The 27846-nt window shown below is 39.4% G+C and overlaps 1 protein-coding gene across 10 annotated transcripts in view; it reads left to right on the top strand.

Annotated features, from left to right (window-relative positions):
- mast2 (microtubule associated serine/threonine kinase 2) overlaps positions 1-27846 on the top strand; it is a 143870-nt gene that overhangs the window by 85541 nt on the left and 30483 nt on the right. For 8 of the 10 annotated variants that reach the window (XM_085252927.1, XM_085252926.1, XM_085252925.1 and 5 more), the window contains 5 exons: positions 7670-7761; positions 17193-17268; positions 18281-18301; positions 19527-19605; positions 20730-20884. In XM_085252927.1, the coding sequence (XP_085109053.1) occupies positions 7670-7761; positions 17193-17268; positions 18281-18301; positions 19527-19605; positions 20730-20884 (423 nt within the window). The remainder of the gene's footprint in view (positions 1-7669; positions 7762-17192; positions 17269-18280; positions 18302-19526; positions 19606-20729; positions 20885-27846) is intronic. The other 2 variants (XM_085252928.1, XM_085252933.1) reach the window with 1 other exon arrangement.

The raw sequence follows: 27846 nt of genomic DNA, 5'->3' as shown, positions 1-27846 counted from the left end.
CCTTAGCAATAATGTTCGTAGAAATTCAGACAAAGACCTGAGAAACATGACAAAATACAACAATGCAACCCATTCAATATTATTGTACTGTGAGATATGATATCAGATATGATAGTTATCTATTTAAGAAAGAGGGGGGGGGGCAGGAGGGGGAAGAGAATAAAGATATGATGCACCAATGCAGACCAGTTCATTGCTATTAAGAAGTTGGATATGGTTATTGTCCGTGAGAGGGGGGCAGAGAGTTCAGGAGCCTCACAGCCTGTGGATACAGGCTGTTGGCCAGTCTGGATGTTCTGGCCTGTATAGACCTGTACCTTCTCCCTGAGGGCAGCAGATGGAAAAGGTGGCGCGCAGGGTGATGTTGGTCCCGCAGGATACTGTGCACCCTCCTCAGACAGCGAGTGGGGAAGATATTACTGATCTCTGGCAGACTTGTTCCAATAATTCTGCCAGCTTCTTTCACCACCCGCTGGAGTGCTTGCTGATCGGCCTTGGTGCAGCTGGGGAACCACACTAGAAATCCATACGTCAGAACGCTGCTGATGGCACAGTTGTAGAAGTTCAACATCAGAGATCTGGGAATGTGTGCGCTCCGCAGTCTCCTCAGGTAGTAGAGGCGCTGTTGGGCCTTCCGTACAACTGAGGTGATATGGTTGCCCCAGGACAGGTCCTCGGTCACAGTTACCCCCAAGAATTTAAAACTGCTCACCCTCTCCACCGCCTCACTGCCAATGAAGAGAGGCAGATGGTTGTTATGACCCCTCTTCCGGAAATCTACAATGATCTCCTTGGTCTTTTTGGTGTTTAAGACCAAGTTATTGTCGTGGCACCATGACTCTAGTTGTTGCACCTCTGTCCTATAGTTTGTCTCATCATTGTTGGATATAAGTCCGAGCACTGTAGTGTCATCTGCAAACTTAACAATGAGATTGGACGCGCAGGAGGAAATACAGTCATGGGTGAAGAGAGTGTATAGCAGAGGGCTCAGAACACACCCCTGAGGGGCACCGGTGTTGACCACAAGGGTGGAAGAGGTGTTCTTACCCACTCTGACACTCTGTCTACGGTTAGTGAGGAAGTCCACAATCCAGTTGCACAGAGAGGAGTTAAGTCCCAGTTGGTGCAGTTTGGGACGGAGTTTGTATGGCCGGATGGTAAAAAAACGTTTCCTCTAAAAACCCTTTTCATTTAAAAGAAAACAAAAGTTTGATGCAACGTTTTTTGTTAGAAACTGTTCACAGTGACACAAGAACAATGCAGAGTTGAATCCTTTCTCATTTGTTAGATCATTAACCCTAAAGCTCTTGCCGCAGGAGCATACACACATGTCACCACACAGTCTGTTATCACTTTGATTTCCTGTGGTGGCTGTAACCCGCAGACAAAGTTATTGTGTGGGCTGTGGGAAATGTGTTTCGCTATAGATCTTATCCACATAAACTTACCTTCTGTCTGTTTAGTGTGTGTGTGTGTGTGTGTGGGTACATCTGCCAGTGCAGCTGTTTGTTAGTCTGTCAGCCATGTCAAAACCTGTATGTCTACTTCTATAACTGTGCCTTTTGTGTGTTATAGTGAAAAAGTTTATTGGATCTCAAGGTTTTTGTCATTTTAGAGACATAAAGTAAGCAGACGTGTGTTCAAACATTTACAGATTTGGGAAAACAAAGTGGTGGGCATGTCATAAATCCCCTAAACTCATATTTAAGAAACAAACAAATAAGCCTTTTTTTTTCTGTTGCTGTAAATGATATCTTTTAATCACTTTCCACCATACTATTAAATGGGCAGGTGGATCAACTTGGATAAAAACTGCTAAGAGAAAAAAAGGCCATTCTAGCTGTGGTAATGTTGACTGAAGATTCAGCCATAAATCCTTCTTCAGCCAGAGAAGCAATTCAGTATTGGTGCTGTTACCTGACAGCCTGCTGCTTTGATGATACCAGGTACCCAAAAGCTTACTTATCTACCCACACATACAAACACACACAGAACCACACACACATGGATACACACACTCAGACAGTGTGTCTAGCCTTCAGTCAGTTCTGCATAATGGATGCATGTTTCCCAGCAGGGATCCAAAATGCCTGCAGGAGAAAGAAGGAAGGTAGGTTGGTAGTCTCGGTACTGAAGTTACATTTGTCTATGTGAGTCAGAAATAAACATACAGGAAGCTAATGTTGACAGTGGTTCAACCAACAGCAACTTACTGGAGTTGCTCTTGATTTTTAACTGTACCAGCTTTGTATCCTTTGCGCCTTTGTACCATCATATGTCCTTGGTACCTTGGCTGGTGACCCAAAACTAATGAAGGGAGAAGGAAATACAAAACACAGTCTAATTTCTATTTTAAATTACTTGGCTGCAAATCTCCACTGTCTTATGGTCAGCATAAACTAAATGCATTAAGGTATATATATATTTCAAACTGTCAGTGTTTGACGGCCAATCCATTTATATATGTGAAACATGACTTCCAATCCTTATGTTACTTGAAGTAATTGAACATGAAGTGTATAAGCAGAAGAAAATGATTGGCAGAAGAGTCATAATGATCATAATAACACTTTTATCGCTCATACTATATTCATCTCACTTCAGCAATATAGTAGAAGAGCTTCGATAGATTTCTAAAAGCATCATGTTATAGATTCATTTTATATTCTGGTCAGTAACAGATGAAAGAAGCTGACATTGTTTTTAATGGAAACTCCTCTGCCTCAGTAAATTAAGCTCCACTGGAAGGCACCTGCTCACTTCCTCTTTTCCCCAAGCGTTTCTGATGCGTGACTCGGATGGTATTCCATATTGTTGAGACAGTCACTATGATTTGTTCATTAACTTTGTTCACAGCAGCAGACTGAGTGACGGTTGCTGTAAAGAAACCTTTACATGCTGAACAGTTTTTTTGTTTTAGCGGGACTCTCAGAGCCGCAAGCCATAATTGTCACCCTTCTGTCGTCTCCTGGCGAAGGCGGTTCATTTGTTCCTTTGCTTCTCTTAATCTTCTTCTCTTCGCTTCTCATCCCTTGTTGTTACTCTGAATCTTCTGCTTTCTGGCAGACATTTGTCAAACCAACATCACCTTTTCCACATTTACCTCAAGATTTCCATTTTAAAACTTTACAAATTACCTCAGCAACCATTCCTGATTTCTTTGAAGGCTTGGATGGCATTTACAGATCCAGAAAAATTCTAATACGTCTTTTGTCTCCAGAAGTTGATTCTGGACGTAGCGTAGCGTTTTCAGTGTTTCTACGTCCAGATGAACAGAATCAACTTTTGGAGATTTACTTACCTGGATGATTCAGCATGCATCAAGAAATGTGACTTTTGGTTATAATTTGAATTTTAAATTGAAAATGAATCCAATGATCAGATTTCTTTGACTTTCTTGACCACACCCCTTCTCCCCAGAGGATGGAGCCTATACATTTTGGAGCCTCAATCATCTGTTCTCATTTGCAGCATCAAGACTTCAGCTTAACATTTTTTGATGACAAACCCAATGACCTTTCTTCTAATAGCACCTTAAGGCCATGCAACTGTTTAATTAGCTTCCCTGTTGTTCATTCAATCCATTACTTTAATACTTGAAGTTGTAGTCATTGTTGCAGACTCTGAATTTTGGTCATCAGTTCATCTCTCTCTCTTTCCAGCTGACCCTTTCTGTACATCTCTTCTACTATTTCCTAATGATCACCTGCCTTAGGCCACTTTTTTGTGTAGGCGTTTGTGTTTTCGACGTTTAAATTTCAGGCTTTAGGGGAAAACTTTCAAAAGATCAATGGTGTATATGTGTGTCTTCGTAAGATGAAGATATTCCATGAACACACATCACTGAATCTTTAATTTGGCAGTACATCTGTCATTTATGTTTGTGTGTCGACTACATGCTGCCACAAACTGCTGAAGTGGCACATTTCAGCAGATGGTAGAAGATACATGCATTTGCATACAGAATATCGTATCTACATTACACATAGTATTTTTTGCCATTATGAAATATATTTTTTTAAAATCCCAGATGCGCTTTTTGTTCCCTTTACATAACCTTTACCTAAATATCAATTCTAATATATTAACTCTGAAGCTAGACTAAAGGACTAGGGTAAGATTTACTAAAGTTCCTAAACTTTAGGCGTAGAAATCATAGAACAAAGATTAAGAGCATATCTGACAAGAAAATTTAAAAACATACTTAAGAGAGATTTCAAACTATTTTTTTCTTTGTGGAAAAATGTTTGTTGTGTGATCATTCAGGCGCGTTTAGCCTGTCAAAAACACTGCACTACACAACTGCATAATTACAGCCAGCAGATGTGATGGGCCAATTAACACAGCACACACATGCTGTTACTGTGCCGACACCTGCTGGCATCGAGACAATTTGCCAGGAGAGTCCCAATTTGTCTGTCCATTTGTTCTCTAAAGACATTTTCCTACAATTTAGAATAATATACACACAGCAGGACTGAAAGGAAGTACTTAGCATTTGTCTTCTGTACAGACATAATACAGGACTGCTTGATTTGTACTCAATCAAAGATGAACAAATGCCAACCATTCTGTTTTAACTATAAAGGGTAAATTTATAGTTAAAACTTTTTTTAAAAAAATCTGCTTTTAGCTTTGATGCTGTCAATGAGTCAATAATCAATAATAATGTTTCAATATACGAGCTCTGTCATGATCAAGAACCTTAAAGTTTACGAAAGTAAAATGTTAAAAACTAACCACTGTTTTTATCCACTGCTAAAGTTACAAAACAAAAAAGAAAAGTAAAAGACAGTGTCGTCATAATCTGACACACGCATAGTTTTGAAATAGGTTCCATTCAGAGAGATGCAGTTCAACAGGCTGCTGTGTAGATTGATATAAACCTGCGTCAGCTGCATAGGGAGAGAATAGTAGTAAATGACATAAATCATAATTTTGTTGGTCTTGTGTGTGGGATTAAAATAGCTCCAGGTAATTAGTTATCCTGCAGTATGGAGATCCTTTACAGCCTTTGTGATGCTTTCCATGTTCACAACTCTGCTAGGCTCCACTCGGGTCCCAATCATCAGAAAGCGAGCTCAAGGATACCTTTTTGTTTTTGTTGCTAGTCTGCTTTTTGGACTTGGCCATTGAGAAACTACATTACGACGGGCCAACTGCACATGCATCCCAGTCCTTGTAGAAGAAGTAGAACAAGTATAACTACACTGTCAGTGTCTGCAACTGATTCTTGTTGAGTTTTGCTTTAGATTTCATTATGTGTCTTTAAGTATTTGCGATATTACAGCGTTTTATCATTTTTTAATTTTCATTTTTCATTTTAGTTTTGGTTCATGTCTTCATGTTTAGTTGTTTTAGTTTCCTCAGTGTTGCCTCGTCTGTTCCTCTTTCTGTTGGTGCCTGTCCTTCTGCGTCTGTTATCAGGTTTAGTGTGAGCAGAGTTCAACATACCCCAGCTATCTTTCTGTTATCTGGATTCACTGAACATTGGAAATCAAGATAAGCAGTCATACAAAGCTGCTTATCAACTCGCTAAGTTAACTCTGGGTTTCTCTGCACGTTCACATGGAAGGTGTGGGACATCTGACTACAACTACGTCACCAAATTGAGACACGAGAGAATCTGATGGCTTAAAATCAAGCATTTCATTAAGTTTATATTTAAAATAGAAAATCATTTTGTTTTTTGCTCTTTCAGCTGCAGCCCTGGTAGTACTTAGTGGTCAGAGTAGATCATCAGAATTCAAAGTTATACTTAGTCTACATGCAAATTTAAAATGAAGATCTCTAAGCGCAGTATAGGTGTACTGTTTGAGGACCAGATTTTCTGAGAACCGAGGGAAAAAAAGTCTTCCCATTGAACATTTCTTCAATTTCCGTCCTCTTTGGCACTAAAACAGAATACCCAGACTCAGGAGATATCAATGGAAAGCCCAGGATGTCCTCTATTAAGCACATCAGGACTTAGTAGGGTAGCTCAAATAAGTCAAAAGATATTGACGAAAAACAAATGTCCATTGCACAGGACAGAAATGAATAGGCTGGTTCTCAGAAGGGTATATCAAGGCTCAAAAAAATAAACATTTTGTAGATTTTCAGGCAGCACAAATAAAAATCAAGGAATAGAACTGAGTCATAGAATCTCTACTTTTTACTGATGTTCATCAGGGAAATGCAAAGACATTACAGTGTTGAATTATACTCTGAATTACACTCCTACCATCCACGCACGAGGTCTTCCAGTAATAGTGACTGCTGTTTTCCATAAAGTTAATTGGTCAGTAGGTGTTGATTTTGCACCAATTGCTCCCTAACCTGAAAAATAACCTGAGCAGGTTAGGTTTGCAGCAAAAACTACCAAAACAATATACTCCAGCACGAAGTGAGCCACCTTCATTGTAGATAAAATGGGATTGAACATGACGTTACCTGGATAAAAAACATCCTGCTTTGTAGTCCAGGTCTCTCGTCTCCATTTTGGTTTGGCTGTGAATTCTCTCTGGGTTTTTTTCTTCTGGTTTTTACTTAATGTTTGTCTAGTTGTTCTCACATGTGGCGGTTTTCACGTGTTTCCCATTTTCTTCCCTCTTCCCAGTTAATTCCCTCAGTCGGTCTTGTCCTCCGCCTTGTTCACTCACCTGTTTTCATAACATTGGGCGCCTATCACTATAGCCTGAGTTTAGCTTCCTGTGCTTTGCTAGCTTTTATACTGTTTAGCAATCGTTGTGCAGCATCTTTTGTGAACATACAGCTTTTGGTTCTCTGTCACTCTTAAAGCATGACAGAATAGGTGTAATGCTCATTTTTAAAATATAGTCACTATGTTTGCGTTTTCATTAAAAACAACATGGGCATCTGCCTTCACGTGCATTGTTCTCAGCCAGTGTTGTCTGAATGTGAGAGGTGGCTGCTGAGCAAATGTGTCACTTTAGAAAGATATCATATCAGCGTACCTGGATGCCACATCACAGCATCCTCTTCCATCTGTAATTTCCCCTGAGTGAAGCTAGCCCTTCCTAAGTCATTACAGGCACACTTGGCTCGGAGCTTCAGAGTAAACAACAAAGTCGAATAATCTTGTGAGCTTATGTTGGAGGTGTTAGCTGTGAAGACTGCCCCCTTATTTCCTCCTCTTCTCCTTCTGTCTAGGGACAGATGTCACAGCTTTAAAGCAGATTGCTCTTTCCTCGACGAGTGTCTTTGGTACAGCAGTATGTACACATCCGTATGAGCATCTTAGCCCAAAGGGGAGCTGAGGTCTCCTACAGAGTACCATCTAACGATGCCTATCTGTTTTTCCCAGCCCAAACCTTTCAGTCTCTTATTTTGTTAAAACTACATCTTCTGCATAAGATGTAATTCAGCTGAGCGCACCTCACTCTATAAGAGTCGATAAGAGTAAACAAGAACAAATGACTAACTTAGCATTCATAAGAGTGTGTGAGGTTATGATGTGCTTTCATAATGTCTGTGACTGGTGATTGTGGCTATGAAATCCCAAGGAACATTTATAGAAGCAAATTCCATGCCAGGAATGTGTCCTTCATTGAAGGTTCTATGAAATCCTTGTACTTATGTAAAGAGTTAATTACCCTGACTTTATTTGTTTCAAATTTGAACTTAGATTAAGCTGAAGTCACTAAATTGCCTTTGTTTTTGTTCTCAGTTGTCGGGCAAGCAACAGGAAGAGCCTGATTGTCACGTCCAGCACTTCGCCCACTTTGCCACGACCACACTCACCTCTGCATGGACACACAGGTAACACACACTCCTTTATATAAACTGCCTTTGATGTTTCAAACTATAGACCTGATATACTCAATACTGTAATATCATCAGTATCCATAGTACCAGTTTCAGTAGTCCAAATCCACTCTCACTGGTAGCATAGCAAAAGTTGCTGAATAAATTATGATGAAAAGGTGATAATTTAGGTGTTGTTTTATTGGAAACTTTGACTCTGCTCAAATGTTGTTGTTCTGCTAAAAGTGTGTAGTAACAGCAGACAAGTTGCATTACATGGAGTCGTGTTGTTTACAATCACACACCAACAAAGCTCAATTAACAGCTCCGGTAGCACACTGAGATCGCACAGTGAGATGTTTGTTTGTGTGAATGAATGCACAGGCTGACATACGGTCAGCTGCCGCAGACAGACTTTTATTTTTAACACTTATTAATAACCATTGTTTTTTATAATGATGCTTTAGCTAATATTTTGTTGCTGTTGAATATTTAGTACTTTTAATGTTCATCCATTGGTTACTAATTAGTTTGAAATCTGAAATAAAAAAAAATACTTCATTGTTTATTTTCTTTATTGTAAAATTGCTTCAGGGTTTTAACAAAAGCATTTAAATGCCTGGGTAAGTAAAGAAAGTTTTATTTTAAAATGTAATCTTTGTAAATAATAAGCAAATAATATTAGCAAAATGTTCTCCGATTTTAAAGTAATTTTCTCTTATCTGTATAATATGAAACATATTTAGAAAATAAGTATTTTTTGTTAAACAAACCTACTCCTTAAATAAATGTTGCCATTATTATTGATTAGTAAATATTATTATTTGTAATTTAACACCATGTTACTATAATTAAGATGAAATATTTACTTCATCTTAATTATTGTATGGATTGTTACCAATGCATTACTTAGATTTTCACACTTTTAAAACTGACATCATCAAGATATCGTTACAGTAATGCAAGACAGAAGACAGACTGATGGTTGTCTTTGCTGATTGGCTTGAATTCGTATGCATTCCTGCAATATTTGTATAGCTTTTAAAATCACTGAAACATATGCATATATGCTGAGCATGCAGGTGATTATTTTGTTACAATACAATGTTCTTCTGGGAAACCTCGGGTCGAAGGCATTCATGCGAATGTCACTTACCGTTACTCCCACGAACACATTGCTGAAGACGAGGCACAACTCTCATAGGAAGAGCAGTTGCTGATAACAGAAGGATAGTACGTCGCACCACACCTTTGCTGTTCTTTACTATTTTCAAGTTACAAAGAAAAGAGTCTGAAGTGGCTCAGTCTCCAGACACCTTACTTCATAATCTGACTGAGCCTCTGTGAGATCCACTCGCTCTGAAATCCACATAACACAGAGAATAACGTGTCAGCATCCAGTTCCCCAAACCCATCCAACAACTCCCTAAAGATCTTGAATCCATGTCCCAACTGTTTTTGGACAACAGGGGAGTCCCCAATATGGGTGAATTTTGTTTTGTTTTTTTGGATAGTGTATAAATTTTCTGGACTGTATAATCTGAGGGCACTCTGGCACAATTAGCAGTAGTTTCTTGACAGAATTTTGATTGCTTAATCTCATCAGATAAAAAGAAGTCAAGCACCTTGACAATAATTTTGCATAACCACTGATTTGCTGGGTGACTTAGATTTGCCAAATTTGATGAAGTGGAAGCAGCTTCCCAATGATTTTATGTGCTTTAGCCTTTTGTAATGTGCTAGAGCACATAAAGTCATTGGGAAGCTGCTTCCACTTCGTCAAATTTGGCAAATTGGTATTGCATTTTCTTGTCTCCCTGTGTAAGGTCAGTGTCTATAACTTTAAGCTGATCTTGCAGCAGGAAATACATCAAGATGAGATTTTGCCTTGATCTTTGACAAACTGACACATTTATAGAAAGAAAAATATTTCACCCTTATCAAATACTCTTGAAATACTCCTGAGAAGAAGCAGGCAAGAGTCACTTCAAAAGGATTCCACCCACCATGCCATCATACGTACGTTCGCTATGAAAAAGTGTGTGTGCTGATATTAGAAGCTGTATGCACACACACCAAATGATTCGATGAAATGTGTGCTAACAAAATGTCTTCTGAACACATCTGACAGGAAGACAAGCGCACAAACCCACCAACCCACACACCCACCCATCCTCTCCTCCACCCTTCGAATGTATAGATGGAAAAGAGATGGAAAAAAGAAAAACTATGATTGATGGTGCCTGAAGGGGACTGAGCGAAGGAATCAAAATATAGACTGAAACAGCAGAATGGAAAAGGATTATTGGTGGCAGTAACTGAATGGGAGGAGAGAGAGCGAGAGCTCAATGAATATGAAAGATGGAAAGATGGTAAAATATTGAGGAGAGAATATTAAGGAGAGGCTGCGTGACACAGAGAAACACTCATTACCATGTTGTGTTTACCTTCACCCGATAGTGGTAGTAGTGTTTCTTTGGGTGGGTGACATCGCCTCAAAATTATATTGGCAATAACAATATTTCGGACAATATGAGAAAAAGTTTTCTTAACATGGTAAAATAAACTTAAATTCCAAAAGAGTTAAATAACAAACAGCAACAAAACCAGCAACAATTTAAATTTTAATAGCGTTTTAAAATTTAGTGCAAATAAATTTTGCAAACATGCTAAATCCAGCTCAGTTAAAGACTTTTTACTGCACAGTGCTGGTTTATACTGTTTAAACAAGTATTGTTTGGTCAGTCAGTCAAATGAAGTTTAAAAGCCACTTTGTAAATGTAAAGTTTATTTTTACTCTTGTAACATTCTTTCTCAGACACTGATCTCAAACCATTTTCTGAAGCCACCAAAATATATATTTAAATATTGATATCCTGATACTGATTTCATAAACTACTCATGAACTATGAAACACAGGCTTAGAGCCAAGCAATCAGCGAGCCTTTGCTACTGATGGGAGCTTTGTCATCCTCCACTCCCCACAGCATAGCACAAGCACTGTTTTATTTTGGCACCAGTCTATTGTGTGACTGGCGACCTTGGTGTCAGTGAATGATCATTTATACAAGAGCTGCTGTTCACCATAAAGTAAATTGCTATCTTCCCTGAATATCAGCTGAATATCTATAGATTGTAGTCCTGTGGTTAGTGTATGGTTTCTGTTCTGACTAAAAGGTGCACAGATTCTACTTGTATGCTGAAGCACTGATCTGTTAATCAGATTTTCCTGTATTTCATTATGCTGTGAAATGACACAGGAACAATACTGTGATGGCTGAAGTTAGCAAAAGACAATGGAAAGGGTTGGAAATAAAAGACATGTTGTTTTTGTTTTTGAGAGGGGGTTTTAAACTGTTTTTGGCAGCTCACTGAGAGGATAAAAAAATTCACCATCATCCATCCATCCATCCATCCATCTTCATCCGCTTTATCCGAGGCCGGGTCGCGGGGGCAGCAGCCTAAGCAAAGAGGCCCAGACCTCCCTCTCCCCAGCCACCTCCTCCAGCTTATCCGGGGGAACACCAAGCCGTTCCCAGGCCAGCCGAGAGATATAATCTCTCCAGCGTGTCCTAGGTCTGCCCCGGGGCCTCCTCCCGGTGGGACATGCCTGGAACACCTCACCCAGGAGGCGCCCAGGGGGCATCCTTGTCAGATGCCTGAACCACCTCAGCTGGCTCCTTTCGATGTGGAGTAATTCACCATCATACATTACTTATTTGACATGATGATTTTCTTTTCATAGTTTCATATCTGACTGGATAGATGTCCTACGGGGCATCTGCAGTGCGTAGAAGTGATCTGTGGTTGCCTGTTTGTATTCACAGTGTGGTTTGCTGTTACTAATACTGTACACTTCTTTTGCTCCATTCTTCTATCTTCCCTTCCTCCTCTCCATTTACATCTTCCAGCTGCTACATTGCCATGGTAACTGTGCCACTAGTCCTGCAGTGCTGTCTATGTGTCCTAGACCCTGCGCAGGAATTAAATACCTCTAATTAAACAGCACTAATTAAAGATGCTGTTTTTCATTTTCTGTCCTGTTACACTTTGTTTAGTTTGAATCTGTTTACTTGAATAATGTAAATTTTGGTTTCATATCACGTGTGAACACAGCTCCACACTTCCACTGTAACTGTCTAATCCAGGCTGTGATATCTCATTGTAGACACGAACTGATTAATATGAACCACTGGAGGTTAAGCCTTGTCCTTTCATTCCCTTTTCCTCCTTCTCAGTTTCTCGCTCTTGCCATAATCCTGAATTTCATCATAGTTTCAATCACCAAGCCATTTGCTGCTAATCAGATGGAAATTCTTCAGTCTAATATCCTGAGGGTCTGATGAGCACCAATCCTCTCCAAAAAAAAAAGACTTATTAAATGTTGGAGGTCTGCATGAATCCCTTGTTGCCTCTCTCATGATCTCTTTTTCTCCTCTCTTGATATTTTTGTAATGTTTTAACATCAAGCTTCATTTTCTCTTCTCTTCTCCCCCATTTACTCACACAGAATATCTCCATCTTTTCTATTTGTTTCACTTCACCAGCCCGTAGTTTCCGCTCTCCTGGCTGACAGAAAGCTGTTATTTGGTAAAGGTCAGCTTGTGATTGGCAGCTATACGCTCTGAGTCGAGATGAATACTGTCAAACCACTGCTCATTTTTGCAATTGTAATGAAGGACTGCAAGAAAGATGGCTTTTCTTTTGTTCAGTTTCATGTCACAGACTCAAGGCTAAATATATTTATACATACATATGCATGTATTGCACATTTCTTTTTACCCCTTCCCCAATTATTTTGATTTCCCCACCTCGTCTTCACCGGAGAGGGAGCAGGCAAGTGAAAATGAAGAGCCACAGAGTAGATATCACATTTGCATGTATCTGATATGAAAGCATATGTCTTGGTTTTTGTTAAAGTAGGTCACTGTCACTGCAGTTTACTGCAGGAAACCTAAAAATGTGACAGCAAAGTAGCTTCTATATATGGTGTGATGAGACTTCTTACTACATGCACTCAGTTATAATTTACATTTCACTTCACTTTTTCTTATTCAGGTGCAAAATTCATGCCACAGTGTTTTTTCATAGATTCCATAGTGATTTTTCTTTGGAAACTATTTGATTGTGGCATAATTATAACTGACTGTGGTGTCAGTTGAGACTGCACGATCAATAGATGGACACATTGCTGCTATTTCACTTTACTGCAGTACATATAAAGACACACATGGGAGATCCACAAAGCATAGACGTGATCTTAGATCAGGTCTGTTTGAGTTTTCAAGTCGGCTCTAATCTCTGTCAAAAAACGTGGAGAGTTCAGTCCAAAATACTTGCGAGCAATCGACTCAGCACTCATGATTTGCATGTTGTGTTGAACATACATTATATGTCAGTAGGGCTGCCACAAACGATTATTTTGATAGTCGACTAGTCACCGATTATTTTTTGCAATTAGTCAACTAATCAGATCATCATCCATTGGAGTAAAACGTACAGCTTATTGCACCAGCAGCATCTGTTCTTATATAACGATCATTAGCTTACAGCTTTAAGTGTTTAAGGTCTGTGCTAACTAAAAATAAAGACAAGATGATAGTTTATTAAATTTTAATGAAATTTGCAGATTGTTTCGGTGAAGTTTAATAAACTCCTTGCTATCTAAAATCTAACGGGACACTGGAGTATATTCTCGAGCATCTTACACTTCTGATAATCAGCTGTCTGCTTGACGTTTATTCAGCTGTGTAAAAACTATAACTTTAATCTCAGCCAAACCGATTTACTCAGGAACAAATAAAATACTAAAAAAAAAGCCAAACAATAACATTTGTAAGTTATCTAAGTGACTTATGTATGTTTAACCTGAGTAGCGAAAGACGGTGGTGGGTTTGAAAACAATTTGCAGGGAGTCCGGTGTTCTCACGGCTCTAGTGAGCCTTGCCCCCGGCTAGCTATCGAGCTAATGGGTAACAGACGTCTCCGAAAACGTCGGAGCGCTTTTGAAAATATGTGGTGTCTTGATAAACTGAGCAGATATTTGAGGTTTACACAGCTACGTTCTCGCCTGAAAATATGTTAAACGTTTATTTTGTGACCCAGAAAGAATAATAAGAGTAATATTAAAACTAACTAGCTGCCGCCATTGTTGGAAACTGAGCTGGGCTGCGCTATGAATTCTGGGACAGAGCTACTTCTTCTTCTTCGGGGTTTAACGGCAGCTGGCATCCTTGTACATGCAGTGCTGCCATCTTCTGTCTCAGTCCGTTATTACACTCTTAAATCCTGCTACTTATTCCTGCGTCTTTTGTGATCTTACAAAGCTTCAAACGATGCGTCGACTATTAAATCAGTCGTCGACGATTTTGATAGTCGACGTAATCGTGACTAGTCGACTAATCGTGGCAGCCCTATATGTCAGTAAGTCCATTAGCTCATGGACTTATAATTGTGAAGGTGTTAATACACACAAGTATTAAATACATATCAATATATTATTTGGCAAAAACCTGCAGGTGCTGTGAGTGTCTTGCCCATAAAAGAGGATACCACAGGCTGGGGGAGCAAATAGCGAAGGAATGTCTAGTTTTTATGTTTCATGACAATCTGTTCGGTCTTTGGTGATTAAAAAAAGGATTAAAGTGACTTTCTTTTGTGGTGAAACACTGCGTGACTGCGTGTCCTGTGCGTGCATCTGGTACTCTTGTCATCAACCTATGAGCACAAACACATTCTCGTGCAAAAACGTCTGAGGAGACCTAAACATCCTTTCTAAACACAAACACACCAGTTGACCCATCGCTGATGTGTCTGATTTCTCTTTGCTGAGAGAGATGGATCTTAAATAATGTCCACGCACATATGCACACACAGTTCTAAGTATAGTATAAAATATGAACAGGGAGGATCGGTGCAGTGGGTGAGCCTGCTAACAGCTCCAGGGACAACTCCATGTCCTTTTAAATGCAACTTCAGCAGCATCCTTGCAGCCATACTACATCATGTATAAGACATTTGACACAAGTAAGATGTACACTAACAAGCAATCTGTCTGACTAATAACCTACCTGTTCACTCCAATATGTGCATACATGTTCTGCACAGCCAACTAGACAGACAGAGGTTCCCATCTGACGACAATCAAATGCTCGCATTAATATTTGAGTTTCTGCTCTGTCCAGACATGCTGCGGAGAAAACTGCATAATTGATGTGGAAATGTCCGACTACTTAATCTCTCCTCCTGTTTTTGAGGCAGCCAGCCATTCCTCTGCTATTCATCTGTGTTCACCCTTTCTTCCTTCAGCCTCATTCTGCTGAATTATTATCAGAGTGCTGTTTCTCCCTGCAGATACTGACCGTGAATATCCATTCCACTGCTTTTGCTCGGATATGTCAGCATATTTAATTAAAAAATGTCAGCTTTATTAAACAGAGGATCATCTGTGGCTTCTGTGGCAAGCTGCATTATGAGCTTCACAGTCAATTCAAGCTGTTCTGGAGATATTTGGTGTTCAGTGAAGAGAAATGTTTCCCTTCTGTGTTGAAGTTGAAGCAGAAATTGAGTGTTTGTGTCCCCAGTTTCTCAAACTAAGTTATTGTTTAGCTACTTACACGTGATTTTGTTTGGGGAAGCTGTTTTTTCTTCCCCTTTATCCAGTTAAAAGTAATTAACTCACTGATTGCCACAATCATTATATGATGTGTTATCAGTCTAAGTGATGTAAAAGGAGTTAACTGAACTGCATTCATTTATCTTTGTATATTTTCAGCAGTGTAATAGTAAATGTAAAAAGCAGGTGGTTCACCTACTTTATCTTAATCTAAATTTTTAACTCCACCTTTCTGTGTGATTCAAGAAGACAGACGAGTCATTCCTTTAAGATCTTTACCTTTTACTTTCCCCTGTGTGCTCGTTCACTTAATGAGACACTCAATCAGGTTGTGAGAGAGCCCATCTTCTTTCCTCTCTGTCTTCTATTACAGCCACTTCCCCTGTTTATTTATTTATTTATTTTTCCTATTTATTTTCTGCATATCGCCCACGCTTCTTCTCTTCATACATCTTACATTCGGATTCTCATTTTGCTCTTGTCTTGTTCAAGGTCAGAAATTTAAAGTGATGGAGAATAAAGGAAAACAAATGAATGAGCAGAACACTTAACGCATGCTCTGTTTTCACAGTGAGGGCCTTTTTATCTTCCCATTCATATTTTCAGCTTGGTAAATGCAGCAGGAAGATGTCTTGCAGCACAAATAATTCATTCTGTAAAGTTTTAAGAACCCCAGTATGAACAATACTGCACAGATGAAAGAAGGCATATTTATTTAATGTTTGCGTCAAAGGAAATCTTCTGGTCAAAAATAACTTGGTGATGTCATCGAGAGTAGGTTTCTGGTTAGACCCTGTACAGAAGAAGACATTTATAAAAATATAATAGTATATTATAGTCCAAGTATTTGGTTTGGGTTGGGATGGAAATATTTGCAGTGTTTTGTAGTAATACTGCTCAAGCAAAGTATCTATAAGGTGAAAAATATTAGTCCTGGCATGGAACAAATCTCCGACACAGTTACTGAATTTACCTCTAATGCATCTTACTAGTCAGTAGGTAATGAGCTAAGAGGGTAAAGTAAAAGGAAGTTAACCAGCTTTTGGTAAAGACAAAGTTTTCTTTTTTCTGATCCACAGATATTATTTTGTATTTGAGATTACTGTCTTGAGTAAGCACATATCTTTGCTATGTTTTATTATTGATATAATGATATCATTACTGGGAGCCGTTACTTGGGCTTTGATCAGAGTAGTAATACAAAGTCCCTCTGCCTCTTTCTTTATTATTTTGTCTTGGATTTTTATTTCCTTGAACTCCACTTAAAAAAGACATCTCACATCTTTATCATCAGTCTCAGTTGCCAGTTGTGCGTTTGCAGACATCCCCTTTTCCTCTTCTGCATCTTTGCATCTTCTTTTCCGTGATCATGGTTGGTTGGCATGCTCACTGGCATCAGCATGATGCGCTGATCCCTGATACAAACAATAGTAGCACCAAGTTGCTGAGCAACAATGACATGAGATGACAAGTCCAGAGATGACAAAAAAACCCCAAAAAACATTTTTCTTACCTATTTGCATAGTCTGTGGTGTAATTTTCTTAAATCTCTTTTCACTGAGCAAATTCACTGGATTAAGACTTCACACATTGTCTTTTATTAGTAAAATGGCACACGTTAACAAAACACATCCCGATCAGTTACTTCATGGCTGATGAGAAGTTAATTAAGGTAATCGGATATGATTTTCATTCCCTGTGATTCTCCCTGAATTAGCTGCCACAAAAGTGTTCACTGTGTTAAAGAAAGAACTCATCACGTGAACACAGATGTAGGTTTTCTGTCTGTCTTACTGTCATTCCTGCTTATTCCTTTACTTCTGTTTTTCAGGGACCAGCCCACTGGACAGTCCTCGCAACTTCTCTCCCAACACAGCTGCACACTTCTCCTTTGTTCCTGCTCGCAGGTAAGACTTCCATTTTTGTGCTAAGGATGTTTGTGTTTGCAGTCACACATGTAAAAAACACAGAAGCGCTGTTGTCCTCAATAAACAAACTGATTGTATTAGTGATCATTAGCTCTTACCAGTTCTTTTCAGTTTTAAGTTATACAGTACATCAGGAAAAAAAATAGAAATAAAGTAATAGATTGCAGATGTTGAGCCCAAATAGATAAGGTGTACTTCATCTTTTAATGTCCGTATCTTTGAAACAGTGTTAAACAACTCAGTGACCTATGAGAGCTGAGCAGCTGCTGATGTAAATGAGTGTGTGAGCTGATGAGGAGGCAAATTTGTAAATACTATTTTACATATCTTATCTTTAAAAGATCTGTACTCTCATATCTGTGCCGTGGCTAGCGTATGTTGCTAACTTCCGGGAACTATTGTGAGACACTGTGATCCCTAGCTGTGGTGGGGGGGTTGGAATCTATTTGATTGAACTGAGACTCTCCATTCGAGGACTGAGCCGAACAGGCAGGCTGTTTGCACGACGACGTCATCAAACACCGAGACACTGTGTGTGTGAGGTGCAGCAGCGAAAAGGAGCATTAGTGCTGATTTGAATTGGAAATCCCTCTCTGTCCAGCCACTGACCTCAGAGCTGCCGCTGCTCAGCACACTGTGGGGTGAGAGGGACACCGTGTGGTGGAGTCTGATATGACGGGCCTACTGTTCCTACTCGCATAAAAGCCTTATTTTACCAGAAACACTTTCATTTAAATGTATTTTTCATTTGGCTTTGCATGAAAATAATTGTGCTTGTTGTCATAAAATAAAAAATACATATGGCTTGCAACAAAAAGTGTGCCACTCTGCACTGCCAACAAAGTATCAGCAGTTAAACGTTTTTCTTTATCAGATATGTTTTGTTTGGAAAACCAACTGAGGCAATTTGCATCTATTTTTCAGTCTGTGTGACAGCAATAAAAATAAATAAATAAATAAAAAGAAAACCATTGTCTTGTCTTCTTCACAGCCATGGACACAGGTCTGACAGGTAATGTCTCCATTCTGACCTCTGACTTTTCCGCCTGCCTCTTCCTGCCCTCTGTCCTGCATGACTCAGCACACACACACACACACACACACACACACACACACACACACACACACACACTTATCTCTGCTTTTTTTAATAAGTAGAGATAAGAATGACATGAAAAAGCATCCTCTTGTTTTTTTCTATTGGTGAATACTCAAGCATTCTCATTTGTTCTCACAAAACACTTCCACAGGGGAAATCCATTTTCAGTTATGGCTCTTCAGGCTAGCCTCTCCTGTACTCTCTCCTCTGTTCACCACCTGTTTTAGGAATTCAAACATCCTAAATAGCAAGACCAGGAGTGTTCCTTTTGAAGAAGGGTAATAAGGAGTGAAGTCAATCAGACACCAGTGGGGGGCAGAAGAAGGAAGGAAGGAATAACAAAGAAAAGCACAAGAGGAACTAACCTTCAAAATAAAAGTGGAACTAAATTGAATGAGGGACAGTCCCGAGACAACAGGAATATGTAGACAGACAAGGTAACACGAGAAAAATGAAGACCCCCCAGAACACGTAGGCAATAGAGAGACAAAAAAACAAAAGAGAGAATTGCATCCATAAACAAATATCATAATGAACACCACAGGGTTTTGTTTTGTTTTTTTAGAGGAAAAACAAATCATTTTTTAGACATTTAAATAAGTGCTTTTATGATCTTTTTATAAATTTCTTCAAAAATCTCCAGAAGAAGTTTCACTCGTTTTAGCCAAAAGTGTAAAACAAAAAGAAATGAAATACTTGCGAGATGTTTTTAAAGTCGGACATGTTTAATTGGATTTGGAGCTGAGACACAGAAGGGGTAAGGAGGCACTTCAGGTTTGTTAGGATGAATATTTACTGAAAGTGACAAAAAGCTGGCTAATGTTTGATAACCAGAAGGTATTTGTGAAGTAAAGAATCCGGCTTTTCTGACACAGGATGAGCTGTCGAGTCTGTGAACTCTGTGGTGCTTCTCTTTACGTGTGCAAAGTCTCAGTGGATGCTTTTTGCACACATTAGGTTCCATGCTATCTTTCCGCTTCACCTTTTCTTCCACCCACTGTAATACTTTTCCACTGTATGTGACACTACTTCATCTTGTTATTCTGGCTGTGGAGAATATGTGGTATTTCACTGAAAATGATCATTGAGTGCTGATGTCTTCATTCATTTTCTTTAATGTTCGCTCTTTGTTTTTAAGGACGGATGGCAGACGCTGGTCTCTCGCTTCATTGCCTTCCTCTGGATATGGCACTAACACTCCCAGTTCCACTGTCTCGGTAAATAAATTCACTATACTCTGTCTATGCATGTATTTGTATGTCTGCTGTAGTGATCTATAGACTCATCCATGAAAACTAGAAACACATACTTTATTTCACTTACTACAAAGCTGCAAAACTGCCGTAGCCTCCACTGCTGATTCCTTCATTCTGATACCTTACTGTGTACTTCTGCGTCCTACTCTTTTTCTTTCCCTCACTCTTAGGGACATGTCAAATGTCCCACTTGGTCTTATTCTCCTCCTTGTCCTTTACCTTCTGCTGTTCTTTCATCTCCCTTTTTTAAAATTGCACACTTCCTCTGTGGCTCCTGCCTTTAAAATGAGACTTGCTGTGCATCAAAGGCAGCAGCCTGGCTAAGTTGTCTGAGAAGCCGTGAACTTGAGCATCCAGACTAACACAATCATTGTAGTAAGAGAGAACCGAGCCCCCCTTCTCTTTTATCTTATTCGGACAAATAAGACCTTTGTTGTGTGAATTTCACCCTAACTGGTGGGGTTTTTTTTATGCTGTATGCCCTTTCTGTCACAACCCCAAAAGGATTCGTGCCTCCTACTGAAATCAAACCAGGGACTTTTCACTTGTCAGCTTTAGAAACTCACATTCACTGAAGTTCAGCTTAAAGTTGTTTGGAAAACCTTTCCAGTAGTGGAATTGCAAAGCTACATACATTATAATTTGATGACACACAGATTTACAGCTATGCCAAGCACTTCATTCTTCAGTCTTTCCACTCTGTTTTTCTGTGTAGAAACACCAGGAATTCCTGCAAGGACAGACTACCACAAATTGTTCCAGCTAGAGATAATGCTAGAATGTCCTTGCGCCAATTTCCATTTAGAGCACTTTAACTTTTCAAAAATACATCATACAAGCAAAAATAGTTTTAGCCTGTAGTATAATCCTAGCTTAGCTCCCTTCAAACCTTACAGGCATTTCCAGCTTTGAGTAATCTGCTTTTCCTGTCCCTTTCTCCTCTAATGAGAAGGGGACTAAACTTTACTCCAAAGACAAACTCAACCCAGAGTTCTTCTAATCCCAGTTTAGCTCCGGCCTAACTCCTCACTGTAGCTTCAGTGCTGGTTGTAATCTATGCTCCGTTTGTGCTCCTCCTCTCACAGTCCTCCTGTTCATCCCAGGAGAAGCTGCACCAGCTGCCCTTCCAGCCCACACCTGACGAGCTGCACTTCCTTACCAAACACTTCAGCTCTGAGAGCATCACAGATGAGGAGGGACGACGCTCCCCCGCCATGAGACCACGGTCCCGCAGCCTAAGGTAGGAGCTCTGGGCTAGCTCACAAGATATACTCTGATTGGATCCAGCAAAATGCCACATGAAACCCAGCCTACGTGTTAGCGGAAAGCAGAAATGAACGATAAAGCAAATGCCCTCCATTTTTTCTATAGCTGCTAGAGGCTTCCTGCAAAAGAAAAACCCTTGTAGGGCCCAGACGCACAAACCCTGCTTGCTATTCAAAGAAGAGTTGATGCAACACATGTCTCTGCTAAACATGTCTCTCTCAATTTTGTTTTACATTCAAAGGGAGCATATAATTTTCAAAAAGGAGTATAGTTTCTCAGCTTAATCAACCAGTATTATGTCTTTGTAAAATGTACAATTTTACAAACAATGTAGATCTTTTTGCACTTGTAGGTGCAGACCATTCAGATCAAGTCAGTACTTGAATTTAAAAGTAATCTCATAAATGTATCCTTTCTGTCCCGTGATCTAGAGATGGCTTTTCTCACCTTCAATTTGTGTCAGAAAAAGTGATGCAACGTAGCTTTATCAGTCAGTCCTGGATGATGATTGCTCATTTTGAGTGTAAAGTTGCTGGGCCTTCATTGGTCTGTAGAGGAGGCTCACACTGCTGCGCCCCTTCACTTGTGGAGGTCTGATTTTTAAATACAGCATAGCACTAAAATAGCATTTCACAAAGGATGAACAAACATTAGCAGACCCAGATTGTGTGTGTATTTGTCAGTCTTAAAAAGGTCACACATATTCCTCTGACTTACCCATGACAGGTATAAGTGAGAATAGTCCTCACTGTGACACTCACCTGTCAAACTGTAGCTCTGTCGGTGTTGCGTTGTCTTTGGCCGTCTCCAGCCATCTTTGCTTTTTTGTGATTCTATTTCTGTTCCTGGTTGTCAAGAGATACTTTCAGATTTCACCTCATCCTATCATCTACAGATTTTCTGTATCAGTCCTCTTTAAAATTTCCTTGTATCACACACTTGTTTTGACCCCTTCATCTTTATCCCTGTTTCTTTATGGATAGATATCGAATGCTTTCATCCTATGAGATGAAAGCAGGCAATACCAAGTTACATGGTGTGTATCTGATTAGACTCCCGCTGTGTTTAGTGGTGTGTGTGTGTTTGTGTGGTTTGCTATCTCAGGTAATCCACCATCAACAGTGTCCCTATGTAACCTTGATATCTCTCCAGTCAGAAAATAAAATGAAATAAAAAGATCTCAGATGTTACATTTTAGCACCAACCTGCTTCTATCAGAGATAAAAGAAGAGCTGACAAGCACAGAGCACTTGCTGACTGTGAGCAAGTTACTTTACTCTGAGGTGACTTTGAAAAGTGTTTCAACTGTGGCTGGTTGTCAGCCCCCCTCGTATGAAGGAGGAGTGAGCCTCAGCAAAACCCTGACATCATATTAGTCTACCAGCAGTGAGTGTCATTAAAAAGCTTTTAATGAGCAGTCTATAGACAATCTACAAGTTCAGAGGAATAGCCAACAGAAAGCAGTAATAATGTGAGGAGTAAATGCAGTTTAAACTAGAGATGGACCGATCCGATATTACGTATCGGTATCGGTCCGATACTGACCTAAATTACTAGATCGGATATCGGAGAAAAATAAAAAATGTAATCCGATCCATTAAATATCACGAAAGCACCTCACAAAACTTGCAACACGCCGTAACTCGCCTCAGAACGTCGGAGCAGTATGCATCACGTGATAGAGCAGCTGTGGCATGCGGGACCTGTCGGTGGTCTGGATAGCATTTGGAGCTTCGCTAGCAACCTGGCATTTCATCTCCGACAAAGTTATCCCCGAGAGAAGTAAAGCAAGTGTGTAAGTCCATCTCTGAATGTTTGTAAAGCATTCCCACGTTAAGCTTAACGAGCGACTGCCTCTTGCTCTCCGGCTGCTACTTCAATCGTGAAACTGCTAATGATCAGCTGATCGGCTTTTCTGTCGTGAGTCTCTCTTGTTTGTTTTTGGTCCACTTTGCGCCAGAAAGAGCAAACCAGCGGCTGAACAACAGCAGCACGTTTAAGCTTGATAAGCTGTTGTTACAATTTATTTAATATTACTTTCTACACCAGGATCTTTTTCTACGTAGCTGACGGCTGGTAACTGTGCAGGGGCGGATCTAGCAAAGTTTAGCCAGGGGGGCCGACAGGGCATTAACTGGGAAAAGGGGGCACAAAGACATACTTTTCTTTCTTATTCTCATTTAAAATGTCTAGCTTTTAATAAATAATTATCTGACAGCCAAAGTTTTAATTTGATGCAAAATGAATAGAAGTCCATTACTGTATATAGTAACTATTAAGTCTAATATATATACCCTAGTAAGCTATAGTACATTTTCCTTTGGGAAGGTACCATCTGTGCAGTCTGCAATTTTGTTGAAGAAAGATGTTGAATCTATTTAATATTTCTTGAAAAAGAATTGATTTCTGTGCATTTTTTTTCACACTGCATCAAATTAAGGTTGATTACGTTGATTAAGCATCATGAGGTGGAGCGTGAGGGGTGGTTCCCTATTTTTTATTTATTTATTTTTGTTGTTGCTGGGAGTTGGAACCCTATTAGTTAGGTTGCTTAATATTTACGCTAAGTACTCTTTAAAATACCAGAATAGGGAGGATGGTGTAGGTCTAAGTTTATTAGATTGATCAGTATTGCTGAACTATGAAATATTTTTTTTGTATACAGGTATAACAGAATAGCTTTAGTGTAGTTGTTGTTTTAAACTTGAGTATGAACTTGCAGACTTGCAAAATGCAGCAAGATATTTTAAAAAACAGTTTTGTTGATTAAAAAAACACTATATCGGATTCATATCGGTATCGGCAGATATCCAAATTTATGATATCGGTATCGGACATAAAAAAGTGGTATCGTGCCATCTCTAGTTTAAACGTTTGAAAAGGAAACGCAAAAAGATAAAAGAAGAAGAACAATGAAAGAAATTAACTGGAGTCACTGACTGGACCCATCAGACAAAAGAAGGAGCAAGAGAAGAAGAGTATGTGTATTTGGATGAGAGGCATTATAGTGAACATGAGCTGCAAAGCAATAATATATAATAGAATGATCATGATTTTATCATTCTGTTGTAAGGAATGACCTTCACCATTGTTTTTGTCATTCTCTAGCTTCTTTATTAATTTCATTTTTTGCAGAAGCAAAGTAGGATCATAGATCCGTTTGTATTGTTGGGCTGTTAAGACATCATAGCTAAAACAAAAAATATATATACCTCATATTTATGTAGTAAACAAGGATGTTTAAATACAGAAAAACATTTTTTTTTTAAATTCATATCAGTTTTATACACTCTTCAATCTGTCAGTCATCACCTGGACAGTTTCCATCACCTGAGGGGGTTCCTTCAAGGCTGAGCAGCTCTTGTCTCCTTCCCTTTCACTCTACAGTCTGCAACCATTTCTGTTGGTGAGTGTAGAGGTCAAGCTAACTGATGCAGCACTCCATCATTGCTGCTTCCTTTTTAACAGTCCTTACCGAGCCTGAAGATGTGGCCTGGCTCACTGAATAAATGATGGTCCCACTAAGATCAAACCAGGTGGACTATGTGTCACTGCAGGATTTTTTGGTTGCCACTAAAGTGTCGCTTAAATCTGACCGTTACTAGCAAAGCCCCCACACAATAACAGCTCCTTCTAAATGATTCATGGTGGGAATGTCACAGGCAGAAACCATGTCTTCTTTTTCTCAGTGTCTGGTAAAGACACAGCAACTGATGAGGGGAGGTGCGCACTACTTAATCTCCGGGGAGCATCTCTGTGACATCCACACCTTTTTAAGGCTGGTAACTCCAATGAGCTTATACTCAGCAGGCACTGATTCCCTTCTTTGCTCCTCTTTTTCTGAGCCTTTTTCATAACAGTATTTTGCTGTTTTTAAGACTGCACTTCAAAAAGCCTTAAGAGGGCTTTTGCTCTTAATCTTAGCAGTAGCTTGGATCAGCACACCTGACAGCTTTGCTTTCTTCAGTGTTTTTTCTACACTGTGTGTCCAGACTTTTCTCTGGTGCTTTTATGCTGAGCAAACAGCAAAGTCAGAAATGGTAGGTGACTAATTTATCTGACAATTTAAACTTTAACGAATTTCACGCAATAGAAACAAGTTGCGGATTATAGATGAAATGTGTACTTCCAAAGAAAGGCTGTATGCAAACACAAAAAGCTAGAAAATATTTTATAATTATTTTTTTTAAATAGTTGAGTTTAAGCAGCTTAACACAAATTGAAATTCGTGACTGGAAACAGAGCCAGAAAGTAAATGAAGACAAAGTACTGAAATTACACTTTACATCAATTTTGAAAAGAATTTGCACCACTGTTTTAGGATTCACTAAACAAACATACCTTCACTGTTCCTTTATCTTTTCATTAGGTTTTAGCTTGGAGGATTTTAATGACATCATCGATGAATTTTGGTGGTGAAGGCACAACGTGCCCCCCCTCTCTGTCACGCTCAATTAGGCGTCTTATTTCCCCAAGTCAGACGCCTCAGTTGTGAAGCAGCAATGTTATTTTTCTCTGTCTCGCTCTCTCACTCTCTCTTTTTCTCACACACACACACACACACGCACACACACACACACACGCACGCACACACACACACACACACACACACACACACACACCAACCAATCATCTCTCCTCCCACCTCACCTCAGCCTTCCCCCAGCCTCACCATCACCGTCTGATTCCCTGTCTCATCTGATTTACTTCAATTATCCTCTGCAGAAATCAGCTCTTTTGCATTTTGAGTGCCTTTTGTCACATGTGGCACCACTTAGAAAGAAAATGGGCCTTCACCCAATGTTTTAATTATCAAATTTCATATCTTTCTGAAAGTATAAGTGCTAACTTTCGAACTGCAGCCCCACACTAAAACAAGTGTCCCACAGTTTGCTCCAATATCTCTTCTCCAAGGTCATTTCTCAGAGTAATGACTAAGACGATTTTCGCAGGGATTGCCGCGAGGCAGTTTTTATTTCCCATTACCGCAGAAATATAGCCAGGTTCTAATTAGCCTTTGTCTGGCTTTCTTATGTTATTCATCCAGAGGATTTCACTCTGGCGTCCGCTACCGCACACTGAATGGGAGATTTATTTTAATATCTGCTCAGGCTGCTCACAGGCATGAGCGCCCAACAAGAAGAACACAAAGAAGACACCAATGATATACTGTGAAAATTAAGAAAGTGCCTCAGGCTGTTTTGGACAAACTCCACCTCCTTTACTTACTGAGCCCTGTGGCAGAGCTACAGGTTTTGATTGATTTTCTCTTTCCTTAAAGGCACACGGACATTAAAGAAGTGCTTAAAGTTTAACATGTTATCGCATCAGGTGATTGACGTACATGACTAACAATTGCCTTTGTTAGTCATGTACGTGCACAGATATTCTAGCCTTTTTCTTTTTGTAAAGCATCAGTAAACCCGAATTCTGTCTTATTGCTGTGCCGTTATGTCACAAAGACAGTTTTCTTTCATCAACTAGTTGAAAACACATCTTCCTTCTAGCTTTTTCAATTTTAAGCTGTTAACAAATTCAACAGTCCCTGCAGATGTTTCACAATGAAGCAGTGAAAAGGAAGGATGAGGTCCTTTTCAGTTAAGTTTGAAATCGTTATCGTAGAGTTGGATCAGAAAATATGTAAAGGGAGGGGTCTGTACTTAATTTGATTGATTAAGGTGCTCATGACCATAAAACCCTCACATGTAGCCGAATTAAAAAAAGTTGCAAATACCGAGCCAAACTTCCTGCACAGCAAAGAAAAAACAAACCTTACCAGTTTTTTTACCAGTTTTTTTTAATTGCTTGATTGCTGCCAAGGTTATCCTTAATAAATGAAATAATAATTTAAAAACTGCATTTTGTATTTGCTGTGATTATGTTTACCTAGTATTAAAATTTGTTTCATCATCTGAAACATGACAAATATGCAATGAAAAGTAAGAAATCAGGAAGGTGGCAAATACTTTTTCACAGCGGGGGTGTGTGTGTGTGTGTGTGTGTGTGTGTGTGTGTGTGTGTGTGGTCATCTGTCAGCGTGATAAACTGCGCTCATGACGTTCAGCATGTTTGTCACGTTCAGGCTGTTCTCATTCCTATTACGCTCGTAATTGGACTTTGAGCTGCTGGTTGATGACTCAGAGCATTACCTCATGGTACAGGTCACCATGTATGTGCTTGTGTGCACGGGTATATTTGTGTGTTTATCAGTGACTCATGCTAACAGATGTGTGGTGGCTAAAATGTCTTTGTGTTTGTTTGCTAGGTTTGTAACCTCAGTCATATTAAGTCTCTTAAGTTTGCAGAAATTGTGAGGTGTCTTTTCTGCACTTCCTTTTTTAATGTTTTCTTAAGATTTCAATTCATTTTAAAAACAAGTAACTTGTTGGTTGGCCTTCAGGTCAAATAATTATTTTTTTTGTAAAATTAGATATTTTACTATATTTGAGTTTAGCAAAAATGTTTTACCCCCTTGATGTGATGACCCTTTATGAGGTTAAGTTGTAAGAGCAATAAAAAGTCACTTTAGGCCTCTTGAAAAACAGGAAATATACACTCAGTGCAATTAAATTTTATTTATATAACCTCAGATCTTAACAAGTCACCTCAAGGTGCTTTATATTGTAAGGTAAAGACCCTACAATAATAGAGACAAAACTCCAGCCAGGCTGGGGGTGATGGGAGGAAAACAGGACAAAAGACACCCTGTACATAGCTTAGCGCTTGCTAAATTGACCATAGATGTCGATGTACATTGATGGATGGATAAATGGATGAATGGATGGAAGTGGGCTGCGTTATAGAGATGCCTTCATTAATTTTCCTCCTTTTGCTCAGACCATTTACATACAAGAGGGAGCAGAATTTAAAATCCAGTGTGCTCAAGTACACTGGCATCACCCTTCTCGTAATAAACATGTATTCAAGTTGTTTCTG

This window comes from Mchenga conophoros, linkage group LG17, assembly GCF_057382185.1.
Source record: "Mchenga conophoros isolate Kocher_MC1m ecotype Shallow Benthic linkage group LG17, M_conophoros_male_GT1.1, whole genome shotgun sequence".
NCBI classification, from domain to species: Eukaryota; Metazoa; Chordata; class Actinopteri; order Cichliformes; family Cichlidae; genus Mchenga; species Mchenga conophoros.
This window is presented reverse-complemented; position numbering and strand designations above follow the sequence as displayed.